This window comes from Dendronephthya gigantea, unplaced genomic scaffold (genome assembly GCF_004324835.1).
Source record: "Dendronephthya gigantea isolate DGI-Jeju-01 unplaced genomic scaffold, DenGig_1.0 000867F, whole genome shotgun sequence".
Taxonomy (NCBI): domain Eukaryota; kingdom Metazoa; phylum Cnidaria; class Anthozoa; order Malacalcyonacea; family Nephtheidae; genus Dendronephthya; species Dendronephthya gigantea.
In genome coordinates this window covers 1-20218 of record NW_021163877.1, presented here as the reverse complement: position 1 = coordinate 20218, position 20218 = coordinate 1, and the positions used below count along the sequence as shown (strand labels likewise).

Genomic DNA, 20218 nt, shown 5'->3' with positions numbered 1-20218 from the left:
TATGACAAGACATGCACTCAGCAACTGCAACAATGGCACCTGCCCAAGACAAGCAAGACACAACAAGCTCTTCTTTTTGAGGACTTAACAATCCCACTGGACACATATATGAGAAAGACAGGAAAGGACGAAAAAGATCAGTATTAGAAGGCAAAAGAGAAGGATATATGGCAACAAAAGAGAAAGTGGTGAGATGATCTGGAAGAGCTGAAAGCAGCATTGGAAGAGGCGGGTAGCAGGTGTAATTTGATTGGTGTTCTAGGTGACATATGTTGCAAACCTTGTGAATTTAATGCGGACGAGTTACCATCAAAACAGAGAATTATGAGGGCAGAAGAAATGGGAGACAAGCTGGAGACAACAGAAATTAGATCAAGCATTTTAGAAAAATTGGACATGGCTTTAGATTAAGCATATATTCCCGAAGATGAAAATTGTTAGAAATTTGTGAATGATAAGTTAAAAGTGAACAATAAGGGGTGTCAAGAGATTGAAAAAAATATAAGGAAACAAAATTAATGCAGAGAGTGGTTTGACCAAAGAAAGTGTAGGTTAACATCATCAATGCTCGGTACTGTAATCAAGAGAAGGAAGTCAATTTATCCAAACAGTATTATAAAGAGCGTCACAAAACCCACAGCTACAAAGAATGCAAGCTGCCAATGGGGAATTGATAATGAACATACTGCTCTCATGAGGTATCATCGATATAAGGACAATATATATCAAAGAACATGTAGAGATTTGTGTAGCTTGTTGTTTGGTGGTAAATCCAAGGTGGCCATGGTTGGGAGCAAGTCCAGATGCTTTAGTTTCAGATGCAAGGGAAGTGTCGTTGTTTGGGGCTGTGGAAGTGAAATGTCCTGATCCAAGTCTGGGATGACCATTGTAGGGGCTTGCAGTGACAAATCATTCTGCTTAGAGTTGGTAGAGGGAAAACCATGTCTCATAATATTTATTATTACCAATGTTATGGGCATTTGCCGGTTGGATTTTATAGATTTTGATGTTTACACTGTAAATGATATTCATGTGGAAAAAATTTGCTTAAGTAAAGTAGAATGGGAAGAGACTGCTTTACCTGAACTAACTGCATTTTATTTTAAACATTTAATGAATCTTGTGCAGTAGTACCATAATAACATGTGTTCTCTGAAACATGATTAATAGTTTCAATTCTTGGAAAAAACAAATGTACTTGTTAATTAATAGTACAAAATTATTTGTGTTTAACAACTTGAATAATATGTTCATTCCTCATGTTCCCGAATTAATTTTCTGAAAAACAAGGTTAGATATGCGCAAGCAACCGAAATCTTGTTAAAATCAGCTGCCATTGATATCGGCAAGTCGTGTTTTAGAATGCGGGAGGTCTTAATTCGCTGTATAGCTCTTTCTATACATGGATTCGATGCTTTGCTATTCTTCGAGTTTTAACTTCATCAGCTTGACAAAACTGTAACTGGTCACCAAGAAAAGGTGGTATGTTTAAGGAAACACCATGGGGTAAAAGATCCTCAATTTCAAAGCCCCTGTCTGCCATTACCTCATCACCCTCTTCAAGAAGATCTAAAATTCCACAGTCCTGTGTCAATTGTTTATCTGATGTATTCCCAGCATATACAAGTCTGAGACAAATGTTAAGTCACCTCTTGGGGAAATGCCAACTAGACCCTTGCCAGTGTTATGATTCTTGTAAGATGAGAATGTAGCACTTTGGCTTCGTGATTTAGATGGAGTGTCAATAAATAGTTCGGTACAATCAATTATAACTCTGGTTTTGGGATAATTTCAATTGTCCTTTATGCTTTCTGGCATTATACTTCTAACATACCTGTGAAGGCCAAATAGGGATGGAGCGTAAGTATCTGTAAAGGAAATCCAGCCAAGTTACCCAAATTCGTGATACTTGTGATATTGATACATTGAATCTTTCAGACAAATCTTTCTCTAACAAGCCTAATCGCAGTCTCGCAAGAAACAAAAATAGCTCTTCCTCAGGTGTTAATATTCTCTTCCGACCACACTTCTCCTTCTCCAGCTGTCTCTCCATATCATCTGTTGCATTGTGCGATCCACTATAATGTAACCTCTCGCATGCAGGGCAAAGATAGTTGTGAAATGCTTTAAATACTTTCTAACTTGGAAAGCCAGTATAAAATTCAAAGTCATTATCACTACTTTTAAACTTATTTATAGAAAAACTACATTGCTCCACTTTCTTCTTTAGTTCCAATATCTCCTCTTGTTGCTCTTCCTTTTCCTGCTTTAATTTCCCAACTAACTGTTCAAGTTCTAAAATTCTAGCATCCTTCAGCTTTGACTCCCCTTGTATCTTATCAGTTTTCTTTTTGGTATAACTTTCCCGTCCCTACATTTTGATGTGGTTCTAGGCTTTGGTTGTTTAGGCATCAACAGTTTTTGTACTAAACATGGAACGTTGTTAAGGCAGGTCTTCTTGCCACCCACAAAATGTTTTGAACAAACCCTGTGATAATTGTTTGGAGTGAAACCAGATCTACCAATCAATGCAACCATTTCTTTTCAAGCTTCTTCTCTTTTGGGATTTGATAGAATGAAAGCTCTGAATTTTTTTTTGGTGTTGCTATCACAAGTTGGAATACAGCAAGTGGTTCCTCCTCCTTTATATTGGTATTTTCCTTTGTATGGTAACGCAAGCATGCATGAAGTGCATGCAAATCGCAAAGCATATTTGCATGATAATATGGTATAAATACAGGGGAAGCAATGACCTGTTCATCACGTCTAGCACGACCTAGCAGACACAAGCCTTATATCAGACGTTTGAAGCATGTCTTCAGAAGACCAAAGCGCAGAGAATCAATCGTCGAGCTCGGCTACAATCACTTCAGCTTTGATCAATCAATTTAAATCTTATCTGGATAGCAAAATAGACAGCCTTTTGTCGGGCCTAAGTATTGTGAATTCATCTCAAACTAAAAAGCTTGAAAGACAAGCAGAAGGCCGCGCCTTAAAATTTCCCGGCAACAAAGATCAGTTCCTGTTTAACGCAGAGGTGCACGATTTGCTCGACGAATCCGTTGTTTTGATAAAGAAACAAGATACAGATTCAGCATTGCCCAAAATAGAAGCAGCTGAGAATCTTATACTTCAAAGGCAGAAGAAGATCAAATTAGCCGATAAGAGCGAAACTGGCTGGTTGGCTGTTAAAGAATACGAGGCGGAGGAATTAGCTAGCGATTCAGACGACGAGAAAAGAATAAAGAAAGCCCAGGAATTAGCACTTAAGAAACGCAGAAATAATGCTATTAAGAAAGACAAAGCAAGAAAATCATCTTATCCGCCTTATTCATGCGCTGATGCTGATAAGCGGTTTTTTCGAGGTATCTATTGCCCTTTCTTTGTTTCAAGTGGCAGGCGAGTGCTTGCACGTAGCCTGCCATAGTATGTGTTTAAATGTGTAAGTGACAGAAAAAGGAAATGACTTCCTTCGGATGAGCTAAGCGAGGTAGAAGGAATGGTATTTTCCTTTGTATGGTAACGCAAGCATGCATGAAGTGCATGCAAATCGCAAAGCGTATTTGCATGATAATATGGTATAAATACAGGGGAAGCAATGACCTGTTCATCACGTCTAGCACTACCTAGCAGACACAAGCCTTATATCAGACGTTTTATACTTCTTTATTCCTATATTGCCTGTTTGTTTTTCGTTATTTCCTGTTATCTCTATTGCTCCTGTGTATAAATCTTGTTATAGGCCGTAGAGTCCCAATTCCATCAGATATGTCCTTCCGATGTGGGAAGAAAGGGCACTGGAGCAATAGCTGTGCAAGATTTGGATTTTCAAGGCCGATGCAGCAGCCAACTTCAGGATTCTCACACAGGTCCGCAGCCACGTCTAACCCCCCGGAACGAGGAGTTACACCTATCTGAGCAACAACTGGATGATTCAGATATCTTACAAGATAATTATGATTTGATTCAGGTACAACGTTTTATTGACGCATGTCAACTCGAAGAGTTTGTGAGTGAAAAAACCAGCGGGCTACCAATAGTTAAAGGCAGACTTAGTTCACATATTAAATTCTGGGAGGACATTGGGGCTTCCGAATTTATTTTAAATTCCATACGAACTGGATACAAGATTCCATTTTACTCCTCACCAACCCCAAAGTCCTTTCCTAACGACCAATCAGCCTTAAATAATTCGCAATTTGTCATTGACTCCGTATCAGAGTTACTATCCTCTAGCAGAATTGTGCGAGTACAAGACAGTGTTACAAGTGTGTAGTCCCTTGTCCGTGGCAATCCAACCGGGAGGAAAGAAACGACTTATTTTAGACTTGCGCTACGTAAACAGTTTTGTTTATAAACAAACTATTAAATTTGAAGATTCGAGAACAGCCATCCAATTTTTTGACAAAGGCACATACTTTACAAAATTTGATCTGAAAAGTGGTTACCATCATCTCGACATTTTCATACACCATCAACCTTACCTGGGGTTCAGTTGGCTTATGGATGGGCAGAAACCCAGTTATTTCATGTTTACTGTATTACCTTTGGGGCTGACATCCGCCCCTTATATATTTACAAAACTAATACGGCCCTTAGTTAAACACTGGCGAGCGCAAGAGATTAATAATCTCGTCTATTTGGACGACGGACTTGACATTGAAAAAAGTTCCGAATCATCTATCCGTAATTCTAGCATCATTCGCAACGACCTGAATCGGGCGGGGTTTGTAGTTAACGATGAGAAATCGGTATGGGATCCCACTCGAAATATTACATGGCTGGGTCTAAGCTGGGACGGCATAAATGGTACACTTAGTGTGTCGAATCACGCGTAACAAAAACCCTGGATACCATTTAACAAGTTCTAGATCATCCGAACGTTTCCGCACGGAAATTAGTATACCTATCGTAGGTATGATAATTTCCATGGGTCCAGTTATTGGCAATCTTACGAGAATCATGACTCGGCATTGCCAGATGTCTGTTGTTTCATCCGAGACCTGAGACACATTGTTTATGCTTGATTAATACTGCAAATTAGAATTACAATTTTGGAAAGCTAATATAAATGAAGTAAATTGTCGTACTTCAAGTTTAGAAGCACCGTCAACAGAATCTTTTATTCGGACGCGAGTGCTTTATCCTGTGCAGCTCATTCGAGTGATGGGTCCTTAATTGCTCACCGTGCGTTTTCAGCTGAAGAAAGGGACACGAGTTCCACTTACAGAGAGTTAATTGCAATAAAATTTGCTCTTGAAACTTTCGTGCCAATTGTCAAACACAGCAGGATTAAGTGGTTTACTGATAATCAAGTAGCAGCTAAAAAATTTCAAGTTGGAAGCATGAAATTTAACTTACACCAATTGGCTTTTAAGATCTTTTCCACTTGCATGGAAGAAAACATTGAGTTAGAAATCAATGGATTCCACGATCTTTAAATGAACAAGCGGACTATTTGAGTAAAATTGTGGATTATGATGACTGAGAAATCACATGGCAAACTTTTCACCAACTAAAAGCAGATTTGGACCGCACACGGTAGATTGTTTTGCAAATTATCGTAATCGCAAAGTCAAAAAATTCTATTCAAGATTTTGGAACCCAAATTCATGCGGAATTGATGCATTTTTTCAAGGATGGGAGGAGGAAAACTGCTTATTCGTTCCTCCAGTTGCGCTTGTCTCCAAAGTTTTACTGCACATGCATAAGTTGAAAGCATCGGGGACTTTAGTTGTACCATTTTGGCCGTCGGCGTCTTTTTGGCCACTACTGGTTTCTCGATTTTCCTCTTACATTAAAGATTATATTGTGCTCGTTGGTAATACAGCCCTCAAACATGGACTTAACCAAAACTCATTACTCGGTTCAAACTCGTGGACAGGGTTCGTAGTAGCCTTTCGTTTGGACTTTAATCTGCGTGTGCTTAATTAATTGTTGTCCATTATGTAGCAATTAATCTACATTGCCCGGAATTCTCGAATTTAATAAATTATTAGAGGTTAAAAGTATGGTTGTGCATATTGCAGCATTTGGCAGCGGGTGCTGGCCAAGGAAATACTAATTGAGATCCTAGCTGGTTAGCTCGGGGTCAGGCGGTTGCCTTATTTTTATTCAGATTGGCACTAATTTGCTTACAAGCCGGTTGGCTATATAGGTGAGCATGTTCCTGGCTAGACTTATCAGCGATGGAATCTTCTACACTACTGTGATATGTTAATTCTAACTAATACAGATGTGCTTGTCTGTTCTTTTATTTTTCAGGACTTAGCTTTTGCATCCTCTTGGGGAATTACAACTATGGAAACCAGAAAACAAATAATTTGTCAATTATTGTCCTCTCGGGCGAGTTCAACCGTGAAATCATATATTGCCCAATACCGGAAGTTTATCAAATTTGTAAGCCAGAATTCTAAGCTTACTCGTGAGTTACCAATTAGCAGTACAGTCATTTCTCAATATTTGTCCCATCTTCTACTTGCCAAGAAATCCCACAATGTCGTTATACAAGCTCACTGTGCTTTAAAGTGGATCCACGATCTTCTCCCACTATCTTCAACCCAGCGGATACGGCTATGATTAAAAACATCGTGGAGAGTAAGAGACTCTGTTCCAAACCTTGTTCCAGAAAAGAACCCTTATCTATAGAGAACCTCGAAGCTGTTGTTTTACGATTTGCCTCTCCTAATAGTGACTTAAAGGATATTCGAACAGCACTCCTGTTTGTCCTGGGTTTTTCTGGGTTATTTTGAGCTAATGAGCTAATCAACATCCAAGCTAAGCACATCACAATCAACTCCGATCATTTGGCCATCGTAGTCCCACAAAGCAAAACAGATCAATATCGAGAGGGCAATACAGTGTTTATTTCAAAAACTAACGGAATTGTGTCCACATACTTTGCTTCTCACCTATTTTTCTTTAGCTCAGATTGTTCCAAATTCAGATGAGTATATTTTCAGATCAATCCAAGCTCCTCGCAGAGGAGCAACGAAAGCTACTTTGGGCCCGAGACGTCTAAGCTACACAAGATGTCGTGAATTAGTGAAGAGGGAGTTCAAATTATTGGTCTAGTTCCGAAAAAATACAGTACTCATAGTTTGCGATCCGGAGGGGCGACGTTCATAGCAAATTCACAAGCGAACAATCCGAATCTCAATCGATGGTTAAAAATACATGGAAGATGGAGAACAGATTCTTCAAAGGACATTTATATAAAAGATAAATTGAACCATAAACTAACCTTAACCCAATCATTAAATAGTTGATAGAAAGTTGTTATGCTCAGAGTTATAATTATGTCATTGTGATAAGTAATAAATTGCTAGGCGAGTCCTTGCACGTAGCCTGCCATTAGTATGTGTTTAAATGTGTAAGTGACAGAAAAAGGAAAATGACTTTCCTTCGGACGAGCTAAGCGAGGTAGAAGGAAAATTGTATTTGAACATGTAGCTCCTTTGTTGGTTGTATCAGCCTCCATTGAAGTTCCTGGGTCATCATACATTATAAATTATACTTTCAGTTTAAGCAATTTTATATTCTAACTAAGCTACTATTTCAAATTTAGTACTAGGACCTGCCTTAGTATTTAGATATCTAATTATAGAATTTAAAAAATTACACTAACTAATAATATATATCAGTTTATAGCTATCAAACTATGTATAAGTTTAATTCGTTTTACCTAAATTCTAGCTAAAAATATTATTTTAAATTAATCCCAATCCCAATCGATTTCACTCTACTTTGCACGAAATATAGTTTATAGTACATAAAAGCCAATTTTGGTTTCAATTTTCAAAATTAGCAAATGCTACGAAAAAAGTATATAAATGTATAGTGTGTAAATGTATATAAATGTATATCGCGGCGGCCATTTCCATTTCCCTTGCAAGTAAAAGGTTACCACATTTCCCATGATGCTTTGCTATAATGCAAATTGCCTATAACCTATATCAAAATATAAAATAAACAAAGAAGCGGCTTCCTGCTTAATAATCCATGATTGCCACAGTTAACCTCTAAAAAGCGTACTTTTTTCGTCCTATGCATGGTCGACTAACCTATTGTAGTGTGTTTTCAAAATGCTTTCAAAACATGTATATTATGGCTAGTCTTTGCATGGGCGTCCCAATTGTTGCCGTGGATAAAAACGTTGAAAAAATGAAGAAATCATGGGGCCAAACACGAAATTTATGCACTTATGGTCCCTCTGATTATTGCAGTGCATAAAAACATTTAAAAAATAAAGAAATGCATGCTGTCAAACCCGAAATTTATGTATTTATGGTCGTTCTTATTGTTGCAGTGCAAAAAAACGTTGAAAAAGAAAGAAATCACGCTGTAAAACCCAAGATTTATCTATGTATGGTCGTCCCGATTGTTAAGGAACGCTGGAAAACCTGAAATTTATCTCAGAATTTATGGGCGTCCCGATTATTGCAGTGCATAAAAACGTTGAAAAAATAAAGAAATCATACTGCCAAACCCGAAATTTATGTATTTATAGTCTTCCCGATTGTTGCAGTGCATAAAACGTTGAAAAATAAAGAAATCATGCTGTCAAACCAGAAATTTATCTATTTATGGGCTCTCAATTGTTGCCGTGGATAAACTATGAACGTTGAAAAAACGAAGAAATCATAGTGCCAAACTCGAAACCTATATCTATTTATATGTTCGTCCGGACTGTTGCGGTGCATGAAAATGTTGAAAAAATATAGAAATTATGCTGGTTGAAAAGTGAAGAAATCATGGGCCCGAACGCGAAATTTATCCTATATTCTCACTGGGAGTTTTGGCAGACAATGCCACTTTGTCTACCCAAAGCTTAACAAACTCCTTAATGGCATTCAGTTTATCACTCAAGCGAGCAGGCCTGTATAAAATAGGGCAGAAACAGGGTTTTTTCACAGTTTTGCTACGAAAGCCAGCCAGCAGACTTAGGGAGCAATGCATCCCTTTTTCCCCCGTGTTTGTGCAGATGTGCTGTTTATATCCCTTTAGCTGCAGATGTATATATCCCTTTCTTCCGCGTGTTTGTGCAGATGTGCTGTTTAGGGCGTTCTCGCCATGTATACTGTCTCCTTTAGACCGTCCTATTTAGTCATTAGCGACCTTTAGAAATCAAGACAGTGTTTGCCGAGACGGCTTTTATCACGCAGAGTGGACTGGGTAATGAGTTGTGCGCATGCGCAGCTAGCATTGCTTCACCGTCCTGGTTTGTTGACAACGTGGATTACTCGGTTTTGCCGTTATCTGGACAACGTGATGTCTTTTGAGCAAGAAAACGCGGATATTAACGTTAATATAAGGCGAAAGGGAAACGAGCGTAAGTGCTTCTGGAATGTGTAACACTTATTATTCCGGTACGTTTTTCATAATATTTGCTTTATATGTACTTTGATGAACTGTTTGTCTTTTACATAATACACGATGACAGGTCGCCATTTCACTGGACAGACCATAGGCGGCCCAGAACTGATCTCGCTCGCTAATCTCGCTGTCGCTGACCTTGCGCGACGCTCATGTTGTCTGAACAGTCTTATATTATGACAAGGTAGGCAACCCTCACGCCAAATAAGCTAAAAACGCACGGCGGTTGACTCAAACACCTTCACAAAACCGCAAATATTTCGTAAAAATATTGCGAATAAGAAAAAAAAGTACAACACATTAAACTTGAATAATTTTACTATATTTATACTATATTTTAGCATTCAAATGTATTCCTATGCATGTATAAAACGTGAATGTTTTTTGGGTTTCTGGCAAATATATTACAAAACCTATGCTGGGGACACCTTGCCTATACCTTCGTCATAATTTTAAATTGAAAATAGAAAGCTGATTGGCTCTTTTTAAACGACAGCCAATCAGCTTTCTATTTTCAATTTTAAAAATATGACGAAGGTATAGGCAAGGTGTCCCCAGCATAGGTTTTGAAATATATTTGCCAGAAACCCAAAAAACATTCACGTTTTACATGCATAGGAATACATTTGAATGCTAAAAATATAGTATAAATGTAGTAAAATTATTCAAGTTTAATGTCAGAGGAGGTTGGACAGCTGTCACAGAATTTCTCGACCAATGAGATTGCGCTATTTTCCAAGCATGCTTGCGAAATTTTGAGCGAGAAAATTTACATAAGACAGAGAAACATAAAAATATTGAGTATATTTTTTAAAGTTTACTGATTAAAACGCATATTTTTTGAAAAAGATTCATTGGACTGGCGATATCTGTCGAGATTATCGAGGTAAGCGTTACTTTTTAAGTCGATTTTTATAACTGAAGTTGGTCGGGTCGTTCCGAAGTGATGAGTCATGTGCTTGTCTGTTTACAATTTTCAAAGTTGAAAATCTCGAATTCCTGTGGTTCGATTTTTGAGATTTTTGTAAGAATGAAGTTAAGTATGTAAAAAAAAATCGGCTGGATCGACCCCTTGCGACCCCACACCATTTCCGAGATATCGGGCTTTGAATTTATCACTCTTGTTTTGAGATGTTCAAAATAGCGCATTTCGGGTCAATGGGATATTTCCCTTTCAAATATTGTTTAACTACATAATTTGTAATATTAATGTAAATTTTATTTGTATTCATGGTTTAACTTCCTTAGTTATTAACATTTAGACGGGAAAATAGTATTTTTTTGTATTTTATATAGATTTCATTTTTGGCAGTGACGACTCCTATGCTCATTCGCTAACGCCTAGCGTTTCGGTAAGTGCACATTGCGCAATTTCGGGGTTGAATAGAATATTTTTCTCTTTTGTGTAGGTCAGTATGGCTGAGGCCCAAAAAAGGGTACACGATCCTCCAACTGGGCAAACCCCTGGAAAAAGGCAACCAAAACTAAGATCTACATCTGGAAAGTTTTTGAAGAGATCCCTGTTTCAATCAGCTACAGATAAATTAGAGAACAGGACAGCGGAAAAAAATACAAAGGTAACAGCTGGAAATATCTTTACTCGCATAATAATGTAGGACTCTTTTGGATTGTAAATATGAAAGTCTATTGACACAAGCTATTTATGTATGGACCTTTGCTTATTCTACATAGATTAATACAACATGGAGTGAAGAAGAATTGTCAGCATTGGTTGAGTATATTGCCCTTTACTATTTTCCTGATGAAGATTCCACTTGTGAATGGCCACTTTTTAAGGATGAAGAATTTTGGAGGGAATGTGCTAATGGTGTCACCTGTGTTAACATTGACAAGGAGCGAACTGGTAAAGGATCATTTTAGACTATTTACCTCCTTTAAATTAGTTGTCCAGGAAATCACTGCCACTTTGTCATTTGTTTATTCCTAATTTTTCATACATATGAATAGTAAGAGACATTATTTAATGTATTGCAATGATATCCCTATCCCTTTTTGCAATTATAAGGACTTGCATGTAGAAGAGTTGTACAGCGATTCTTGAAGGAAAAGTTCAAAACAATTGCTGATCTGAAGAAGCTTATGGAATTTGCTATTTTGGTGAAAAGGAGGCAAAGTGTAGGTGACGCTGAAAAATTGCTGTCACCTGCTGTAGCTAAGTGGCTGAAAGCTAACGGTTTTTTGAGTGAAGGTAGATTTGTAGAGATTGTGTCAAACTGGCTAAGGCAAGTGGTGGTCGTGGTCTAACGGAAACAGAACGTTCAAAAAACAACCTGGCCATGCTGGATTATCTGCTAGAAGACTGGATGCCATGGTACAAGGATTTAAGGGACTACTCTACAATGGATGTTAACAGGTACAGTACATATGTCAGATCATATTGTATGGACATATTTAATGTATGTGTTTATAACTTTTAGACCGATCAAAGGAGTTGGTGGATTCACCAGAGAAGTTGTGGTTGCATTAACAACAAATATTGAAAGTCAGGTTTGTTTGTTTTTGTTATGGTGATGCTTTTCGATCTTGGAGCCTAGTAATTTTAATCATCACTGTTTTTTTGTAGGAGTTTAGACGTCGATATGGTATTGAAAAAGGGCTTCCTCCTGAACACCCACGGGCAGGATCAACAGATGATGTTGAAGGCATCTTTGCTTCTTTACATGGATTACTGGGACCGATTTTTGATGAGAAGGATTTTCATGATGCTTTTCCAAAAGTTATTAGTGAATATACAAAGAAGTGTGATCCTGATCTGCCATTTTACTATTACACTGGATCCAATGATAGATACAATGATGGATGCTTGCAATCTTTTAACATACCCTCTAGTAGTGGGAAGAACGTCTAGATCGTGTCTGTATTTCAAGGCGAGCTGACCCTGGAGTATTTGTTGCCAACAGAGCTGTAATCCCACAACGTGGTCAATTGAGTGTTAGATCAGCACATTTCAAACAACCAGAAGGCTTACCACCACCACCTTCACAAAATTGATAAATATGAAACATATTGTGTGATTATATGTTTTCACTTCTTCAGTAAAATAAACTGACATTTTATATTGGTTCTGTTCTTTAGATGCTTGTTGATGTTTACAGTTAGTGTGAGTTAAGATCTGCATTACTAAGCCATTCTGTGTTAGAACTGGCAATATTTATGTATATTAGGTTGATTGAAAAGCTAAAGGCATGAACACCTTATCTAGTACAATTGATCTTCAAGTTTGCATGAATTGTAAATGCTATTAGCATAGAAACAATAGCATAGAAACAAAAACAATGGTGTGTGTATGCAGGTTTTTACTTTTTTGAACATCATGTAAATATATGTATAAATGCAAAATCTTGGCTGTTTTGTCAAGGCAATTTTACTTACAATATTTTATAACCATCATAAAATTTGATGAGTTTATTTATTTGTTCATCAATAAATACAGATTTACATATTTATACCATGTATTGTATGAATATTTTTCTAATTTTCTTAATACTGCAAGGGTTTGTATGAAATATCACATGACAGTGAAGTGCTTTGGTTATAGACAATAGGTTTTGAGGATATAAAATAGAAAGCCTGGTTTCCATACAACATTGTCAGGGTGTTGTGTTAACCATTAAGAAAAATATCTATCATTATTAGTTATTATGCAACAACTTGATTGTCATATGGAAACCAGACTAAAAACAAGTTGATGGCAAAAATGCTGGAAAAATCTACATAGGTTAGCCAATGGAAATAATTGCAGAAATTCACAACTTGCAAACCGTGGTTCTTATGAAATTATATGTCAACGTACACTCATACTAGCCCTTACAATCTGACCTCCCATTCACCACGCCTCTTTATCCAGATTCTTGGATAAAATCCTATTTTTAAAAAGTTAACCCGAAACTTGATGTGTTCAACATAGACGTCTAGTATATCTCCTGCTGCAATCAGTGGATGTACTTGCAATGTTCAGAAGCTATATATCCAACATTTTCCCATTGAGTTCCATAATGAAGATCAATAGCAATTGCATTTTGGTTCCGAGGATTCTCCGGCTCTGGTCTTAGTCTAACATTTACTGATTCATTATATTCAAGGGAAAGATATGCCTGTTCCAGATGATGTTGGTAACTTTGTTCATGAGCAGCTCCAATGCACTTGAATGGTAGAGCATGAGTGCTTTCTTCCTCATCACTTTCAACTTCTTCACTTTCTTCTTCACTGTCCTCATTACTAATTTGCCCATTGACAGTTTCATTTCTTTTACTTTGTTCATCCCCATTCTCCTCTCCAGCATTTTCTAGTTCAGCCAAATGCTCAAGTAGATCTCTTTCTATAAAGCAAAACAAAAAAATGCCCGTCTAATACTGTAATGTCTATAAATAAAAACTCACTAGTAATTTCTAAAAATAGAATTGAACGACTATGAGATTAATTTTTACTTTAAGCATGAAACCATTAACAAAGCATGTGTAAAGAAAACATTCGTAAACAGAAATGAACTATCAAAACTTTATACAGTAACTATACCTTCAGATTCATCAGAGAACCAATGATGATCATGTCTCTATTTTTTGTTCTTTCATGACCAAAATCGTTTTCGTTACTTTCACTTGGTTCTTGAGAGGCTTGAGAGCTCCCTGATTCAGATGTGTTATCTAAAGGAGGTAGAAGTACTTTCTGAGTGGGATAAAAGTTTGAACAATTGCAACTTACTGCGTTGATATTAAGCAACGGAGTTTCTTCGATGTCATCAAAATCAGGAGTAACCGCATCCACAGCCCTCGTATTTTCTGTCAATACACGATCCACATCAAAATCCCAAATTAAAAGCATTCTCTCCGCTTTACAATGAATAAATTCATCAGGGATAGTACCAAACTAAAAAAAGTTTCAGTTAAATTTTAATACACAAATCAAGCCTTAAAAGTTATTAAAAATATTAAAAAATGAGGTGTTGACAAGTACTTTATACTAACCTCAAATATAGTACTTGCTTTAACGTTGATGACACAAGGAGATTTAAGGCCATTCAACTTCGAAAGCAGTGTTTCGGTGTTTGGTATAATACAAAGTCTTCTTTCAGACGGAGTATTATGAAAGGCGAAATGGCAGCAAAGCCCATGCAGCTTAAAAAACGGTAAACTCGGTACAGTAAATGATAAGTCGTAATGCGGATCGCAACAATACATATACATCATAGTATTTTGCAGCTTGAAAATCCTGTCTTTCGAAAGCATCCATTTTTCCTATACTCGCAGAGCTCTTCGCATCACGACAGTCAAAACGTCAAATGAAGCGTTCGCATAATTGAGCGCTCAATACCCATCATGCTTTGCGGCCTGCTGTCCAACCTCCTCTGGTTGGTTTAATATGTTGTACTTTTTTTTTATTCGCCATATTTTTACGAAATATTTGCGGTTTTGTGAAGGTGTTTGAGTCAACGCCGTGTGTTTTTAGCTTATTTGGCGTAAGAGTTGCCTACCTTGTCATAACATAAGACTGTTCAGACAACATGAGCGTCGCGCGAGGTCAGCGAGATTAGCGAGCGAGATCAGTTCTGGGCCGCCTATGGACAGACGAACACGATATTTTACTCTGCTGTGAACTCCGAAATATAGAACCTTACCAATACAAACTGGTACTCGAGAAAGTGGCAGTGCATGGGATCGAATTGCCAACAACTTAAATTCGTTAGCCAGATCAAAGTTCAGCGTTAGTAAAAGGTCAGTTCGCGATAGATACAATGTGCTAAGGCCTAAGAGGAAACTTTGTGAGAAGAATGTCAGCAGAAGGGAAAAGCTCTGGTATAGACGTTGAAGAAGAACTTGATCAGTTGCTTGATGAGATTTGTGCCTGTGCAAAGGAATATGAACAGCGCATGAATGCAGAAAGTGAAGCAGATTTTGCTCGCAAAAAAGAAGATCAAGTTACAGCTGAAGTAATGAGACGTCAATCGATGGAAACTTACAGTGAGAGTGCCAAAAGAAAATGACGACGAAGGAAAACCGAAAAAGAAGTCTCGACAAGCAGGAAATCAAACTGTCACTTATCTTCGAGAAAAGCTAGACAGGGAAACTGAAATACGAAATAAGGAAGTGGAACTGAGACATGCTGAACTGGACGAAGAAAAATGTAAGCGAGAAGCAGTGGAACAACAACAAATCAGGATGGCTGAACAGCAAACAGACGTTTTAAAAGCATTTCATGTTCAAATGGAAAGACAAGTGCAGCAACAGGAAAGCCAGCAACAAATTGCTCAGGTGATTATTCAGTCACAACAGCAGCAAACAGCTGCATTGATGGCTTTAATTGAGAAAATTAGCAAAAACTAACAAGCAAATACCTTGCTTAGTTTATATGTTTACAGTGTACATTACCACTAATAGTTGAGTTAACTGTGTTTATTGTGCATATTAACACTAATAGTTGAGTTTACATATGTTTACAGTGTACATTGACACTAAAAGCATATTAACACTAAGAGTTGATGTATATATTTTTTATAAAGCATGCTGTATTATATGAATAAGATTTGGCAGATATTTATGTACTTGCCATTGGAAGCATTTACCTCCAGCCAATTAGCTGGTGTGGGAATCACTATAATGCAAAAAAGACTACCTGTGAGGAAAGAAAAATGTGTGAAGCCCCTTACTAAAAAATGGTGTACATTTAAGTATGTTAGAAAATGAATTAAGCCCTATATATAATGCATTAAATAATTAATCTACTTCCTTTTATGATATACCTCCCAAGGTTGAAATGAGATTTTTTGATGCATCTATGTAATATAAAATTATAATGTAAACCAGAACATCCTTTATTTTACATTCTTTGAAAATATTGTTCAAGTGTTGGTGGTTGAATATTAAAATATTTTGATACATTGTTTTCATATAAGCAAGTATGTGAATTTTGAATGAGTGCACAGGTAATGTACATTTTTCCAACAGCACTAAGGCCGACTTTAAGATTTTTTTAAAGTCAAGGAACTTAAAGTAGTTTATGATGTCACCAAAGACCCACTCTACAACAATCCGAACTTGACTCATGGACTTGTTGAACTGTTTTTCATGTGGAGTTAATCCAGCCCCCTTAAATGGTCCTTGCAGATGTACTCGAAGGGGGTAGGCAGGATCACCATAAATACATAGTGGGTTACCATTAGGATTAAAAGAATGTACTCCTAGTTTTTGTAGGAGGCCAGATAATGCAAGCATCCCACTGTCATGTCTTTTCCCTTGAAATGGTTCAAATAAATTTGCTATCATCCCATTAGGTGTCACAACACTCTGAAACTTTATGGAGGTTACCCTTTGTGGCCATTATAGAGTGATCTTTGATTTTGGCGAGGTCTACATACTGGGCGAACTGTGCCATCAACTAAACCCCAACAATTTCACAGTGCTGCCCCTTTTGAGTGAATTACAGCAGCAAAGTTTTGTAAAGATCCCCTCGATAGCCAAGGTTGATCTAAATCTTCCAGCAAAGTATGATGTTCATTGTATACGTGATTCATGATAAGATGTGATATAAGGCATATTTGAGGTATAGCACGAGCAAATCTTGGAACGAGGTCAGAATAACGACATGGATAAGCAAAACGTTTGAGGTAAACTCAAAACGCTTCAATTCCGGAGACTTTTAATCCGTTCGGGCAAATTACTTAGCTGGTATCGCAAGTACATTCGCAAGTCGGTAAATATCGTTTTTGAAAAATCTAAATTCAGTCTTACATTCATTGTCTGTCATTTCCTCTAAATCAAACGGTGGGTATGACCAGTACGGGATTTCTGGGTTTTTGATTTGTTCAAGTCGAAAAGCAGCTATAATTCTTCATCGTCAATAATGTTTTCTCCATGCGAAAGCAATAGTAAACTTCTTGTCTCTCTATAGGAGGCCATTTCCGATGAACTTTTGAGTTTTCATATTCCCGCCAAATGCATGTTGCACGAAAGCCGTCGTGTCATGCAAAGTCGTGTATTTCTAAAGTATGCAATTAAAGCAGACGAACGGCCATCTCGTCCCAGTCTATCGCGCGGTAAACGCCGTTGTACGTGAGAGCCGTCATGATTTCTAAAGGTCGCTATTGTAATCGTTTTCACTTAAGTTGATTGCACCAGAGATTTCGCCAGCGTGCTCGCTAGTTCGTTCAATTTCCTTTCTGGCTATCTGATATCGAGAGGGGCATTCTTAGCACGCATTATACACTGTCTATGACGGAGTTCTCGTGTTCAGATGCTGGCTAGGGCATTGGCCGTAGGTCCTTATTTTATTTATGCATGCATGCACGCTTGTAACCTAGTTGGTCTTTAACTTAATTGATTTGTGCGTCGCGTCTTTTTCGCGCCTTTTCGCGTCCTTTTCGCGCCTTTTTTCGCGGCTCTGATATGCAAGTTATAATTAATATAAAGTATGTGTACTATGAATACTCAGGCAAATTTGTTTCGAGAACACCGTATTCGGCAATAAAATATAAAAGCATATATATATATATATATATATATATATATATATATATATAATATATATATATAAATATATATAATAATATATATTATAATATATTATGTATAATATATTATATATATATATATATTATATATTATACATATAATATATATAAATATATATATAAATATATTAATTATATAAATATATATATAATATATATATATATATATATATAAATATATTATTATATATATATATATATAATATAATATATATAATATGTATGTATGTATGTACCTTATTTAATGACGCTAGCCTTATCAACAAAAGTTGGTTTCCATAAGGGGCGTCCATAACACAATAGAACATTTACAAAGAGATAATAATATCTACATAGCTATTTACAAAGAGAAATATATAAGAAAGAAAATAGATTAAGTTGGTGTGATCCGGCCGTATGCTAAGATCTATACATGATTGAATCTTAATTCTATTTAACAATTCATTTGCTTTACAATATTTTGAAAGAATAAATAGATTGCGCTTCCTTAGCTTCTTGCGAAAGATTATTCCAAAGTTTAGCCCCAATGTACTTAAAACTTTTTTTCAGAAATTCGCGTCTCGGTTTTGGAAGAGCCAAATCAATGTGACAGTTTCTGAGGTCATAATTATTTTGCAAAAGATTCCTCCTGATGAATAATTCTTTCAAATTAGGTGCGGTATAATCATTCAAAATTTATATAATAAGGATGCCTTGGTCATATTTCGTCTGGAATCTAAATTTCCCAGTCAAGTGCCCGAAGAATATCTGCAGACCTAATTTCATAGCTAGCACCAGCTATTATTCGAGCTGCTCGATTTTGAAATTTTTGCAGCTTATCATTCAATGTTTTGTTGCAGGTATCCCAAAGGGGAGAGCAATAATCGAAATAGGGTTGTATCAAAGCTTTATAAATCGATTGCAACATGTTTTCAGGAACATAGGGCTTGACGCGTTTTAACGTTCCTATACCTGCCCCAACTTTTTTGCAAATCGTTTCAATGTGTTCTTCCCAATTTAATGTTTCGTCAAGGGTAACGCCCAGACAAGAGATTGAATATACTCTGGGAATAGGTTTGCTATTTAGCATTACAGGAATATCATCATTGATCTTAAGAAGATTATGCTTTGATCCAACGTACATAAATTTAGTTTTGGTTGAATGGTGCTGTAATTTGTTACTTTTTAGCCACTGGCTGATTTTATTCAAATCGCCATTTAACTTGGAGATAAGTTCTGCTGAATCCTTTGCTGTTGAAAACATCTGCGTATCGTCAGCATATAAGCATGGGGTGGTGTTATCAAGACAATCTGGGAGATCGTTAATGTAAAGTAAAAACAATAATGGTCCTAAGATGGATCCCTGAGGAACCCCACAGACTATCTTTTTTGGCGTTGATATCGTGCCGTTGACAAAACATACTTGTTCCCTATCAGAAATATAAGATTCAAACCACTTCAATTCAATATTTGAAACTCCAAATTGTTCTTTCATTTTGTGCAATAAGATATTATGATTAATTGAATCAAAAGCTTTCCTAATATCAAGAAAAACTACACCATTCAAGTCGCCATTATCTATATTTTCGTACCATGCTTCACACATTTGAATAAGTGCAGTCAAAGTCGAATTCTTTGGGCGGAATCCAGATTGATACATAGAAAGCAAAGAGTTCTCACTCAAAAATTCATACAATTGGTTGAAAACAGAACGCTCAAAAATTTTGCTAATAATTGGTAAAATTGAAATTGGGCGATAATTTGCATTTTTGTCTGTCTTCAGATTTAAAAATCGGTAGAACCCAAGCTTTTTTCCATTCGTCTACATAGATTCCAGTTCTAATCGAGAGGTTAAATATCCACGTTAATGATGGGCTAATTACTTCAGCTGAAATTTTGAGTGCCCTTGCTGGAATAGTATCAATGCCTGTCGATTTTGATGTTTTAAGTCTATATAACTGAAGGAATACATCATGCACATTAATTTCTGAAAATCTAATATATACATATATAATATATATATATATATATATATATATATATATATATTATATATATAATTATTATATATATAATATATTATAATATATATATATATATATATTAATTATATATATATATATATATATATATATATATATATATATATTAATATATATATAATATATATATATATATATATTATATATATTATATATATTATATATATACCAAGATAATCGTATTTCGTTAAGGCTAAGACTAAAAGAGTGCTCAATACTAAATTGAAAAGCAGAGCTAGCTATATTATTATTTAAAATCTTAAAATTACAATGATTTTTCGCTACTCAGAGTTTCACG

At 36.3% G+C, this 20218-nt stretch overlaps 1 protein-coding gene across 1 annotated transcript; it reads left to right on the top strand.

The window, feature by feature from the left end:
• The first annotated feature begins 2812 nt into the window (after window positions 1-2812).
• Window positions 2813-3427, top strand: LOC114544604. Its single transcript, XM_028563193.1, has one exon. It carries the CDS (start codon window positions 2813-2815, stop codon window positions 3425-3427), a length of 615 nt encoding a protein of 204 aa, XP_028418994.1.
• Window positions 3428-20218: the final 16791 nt, after the last annotated feature.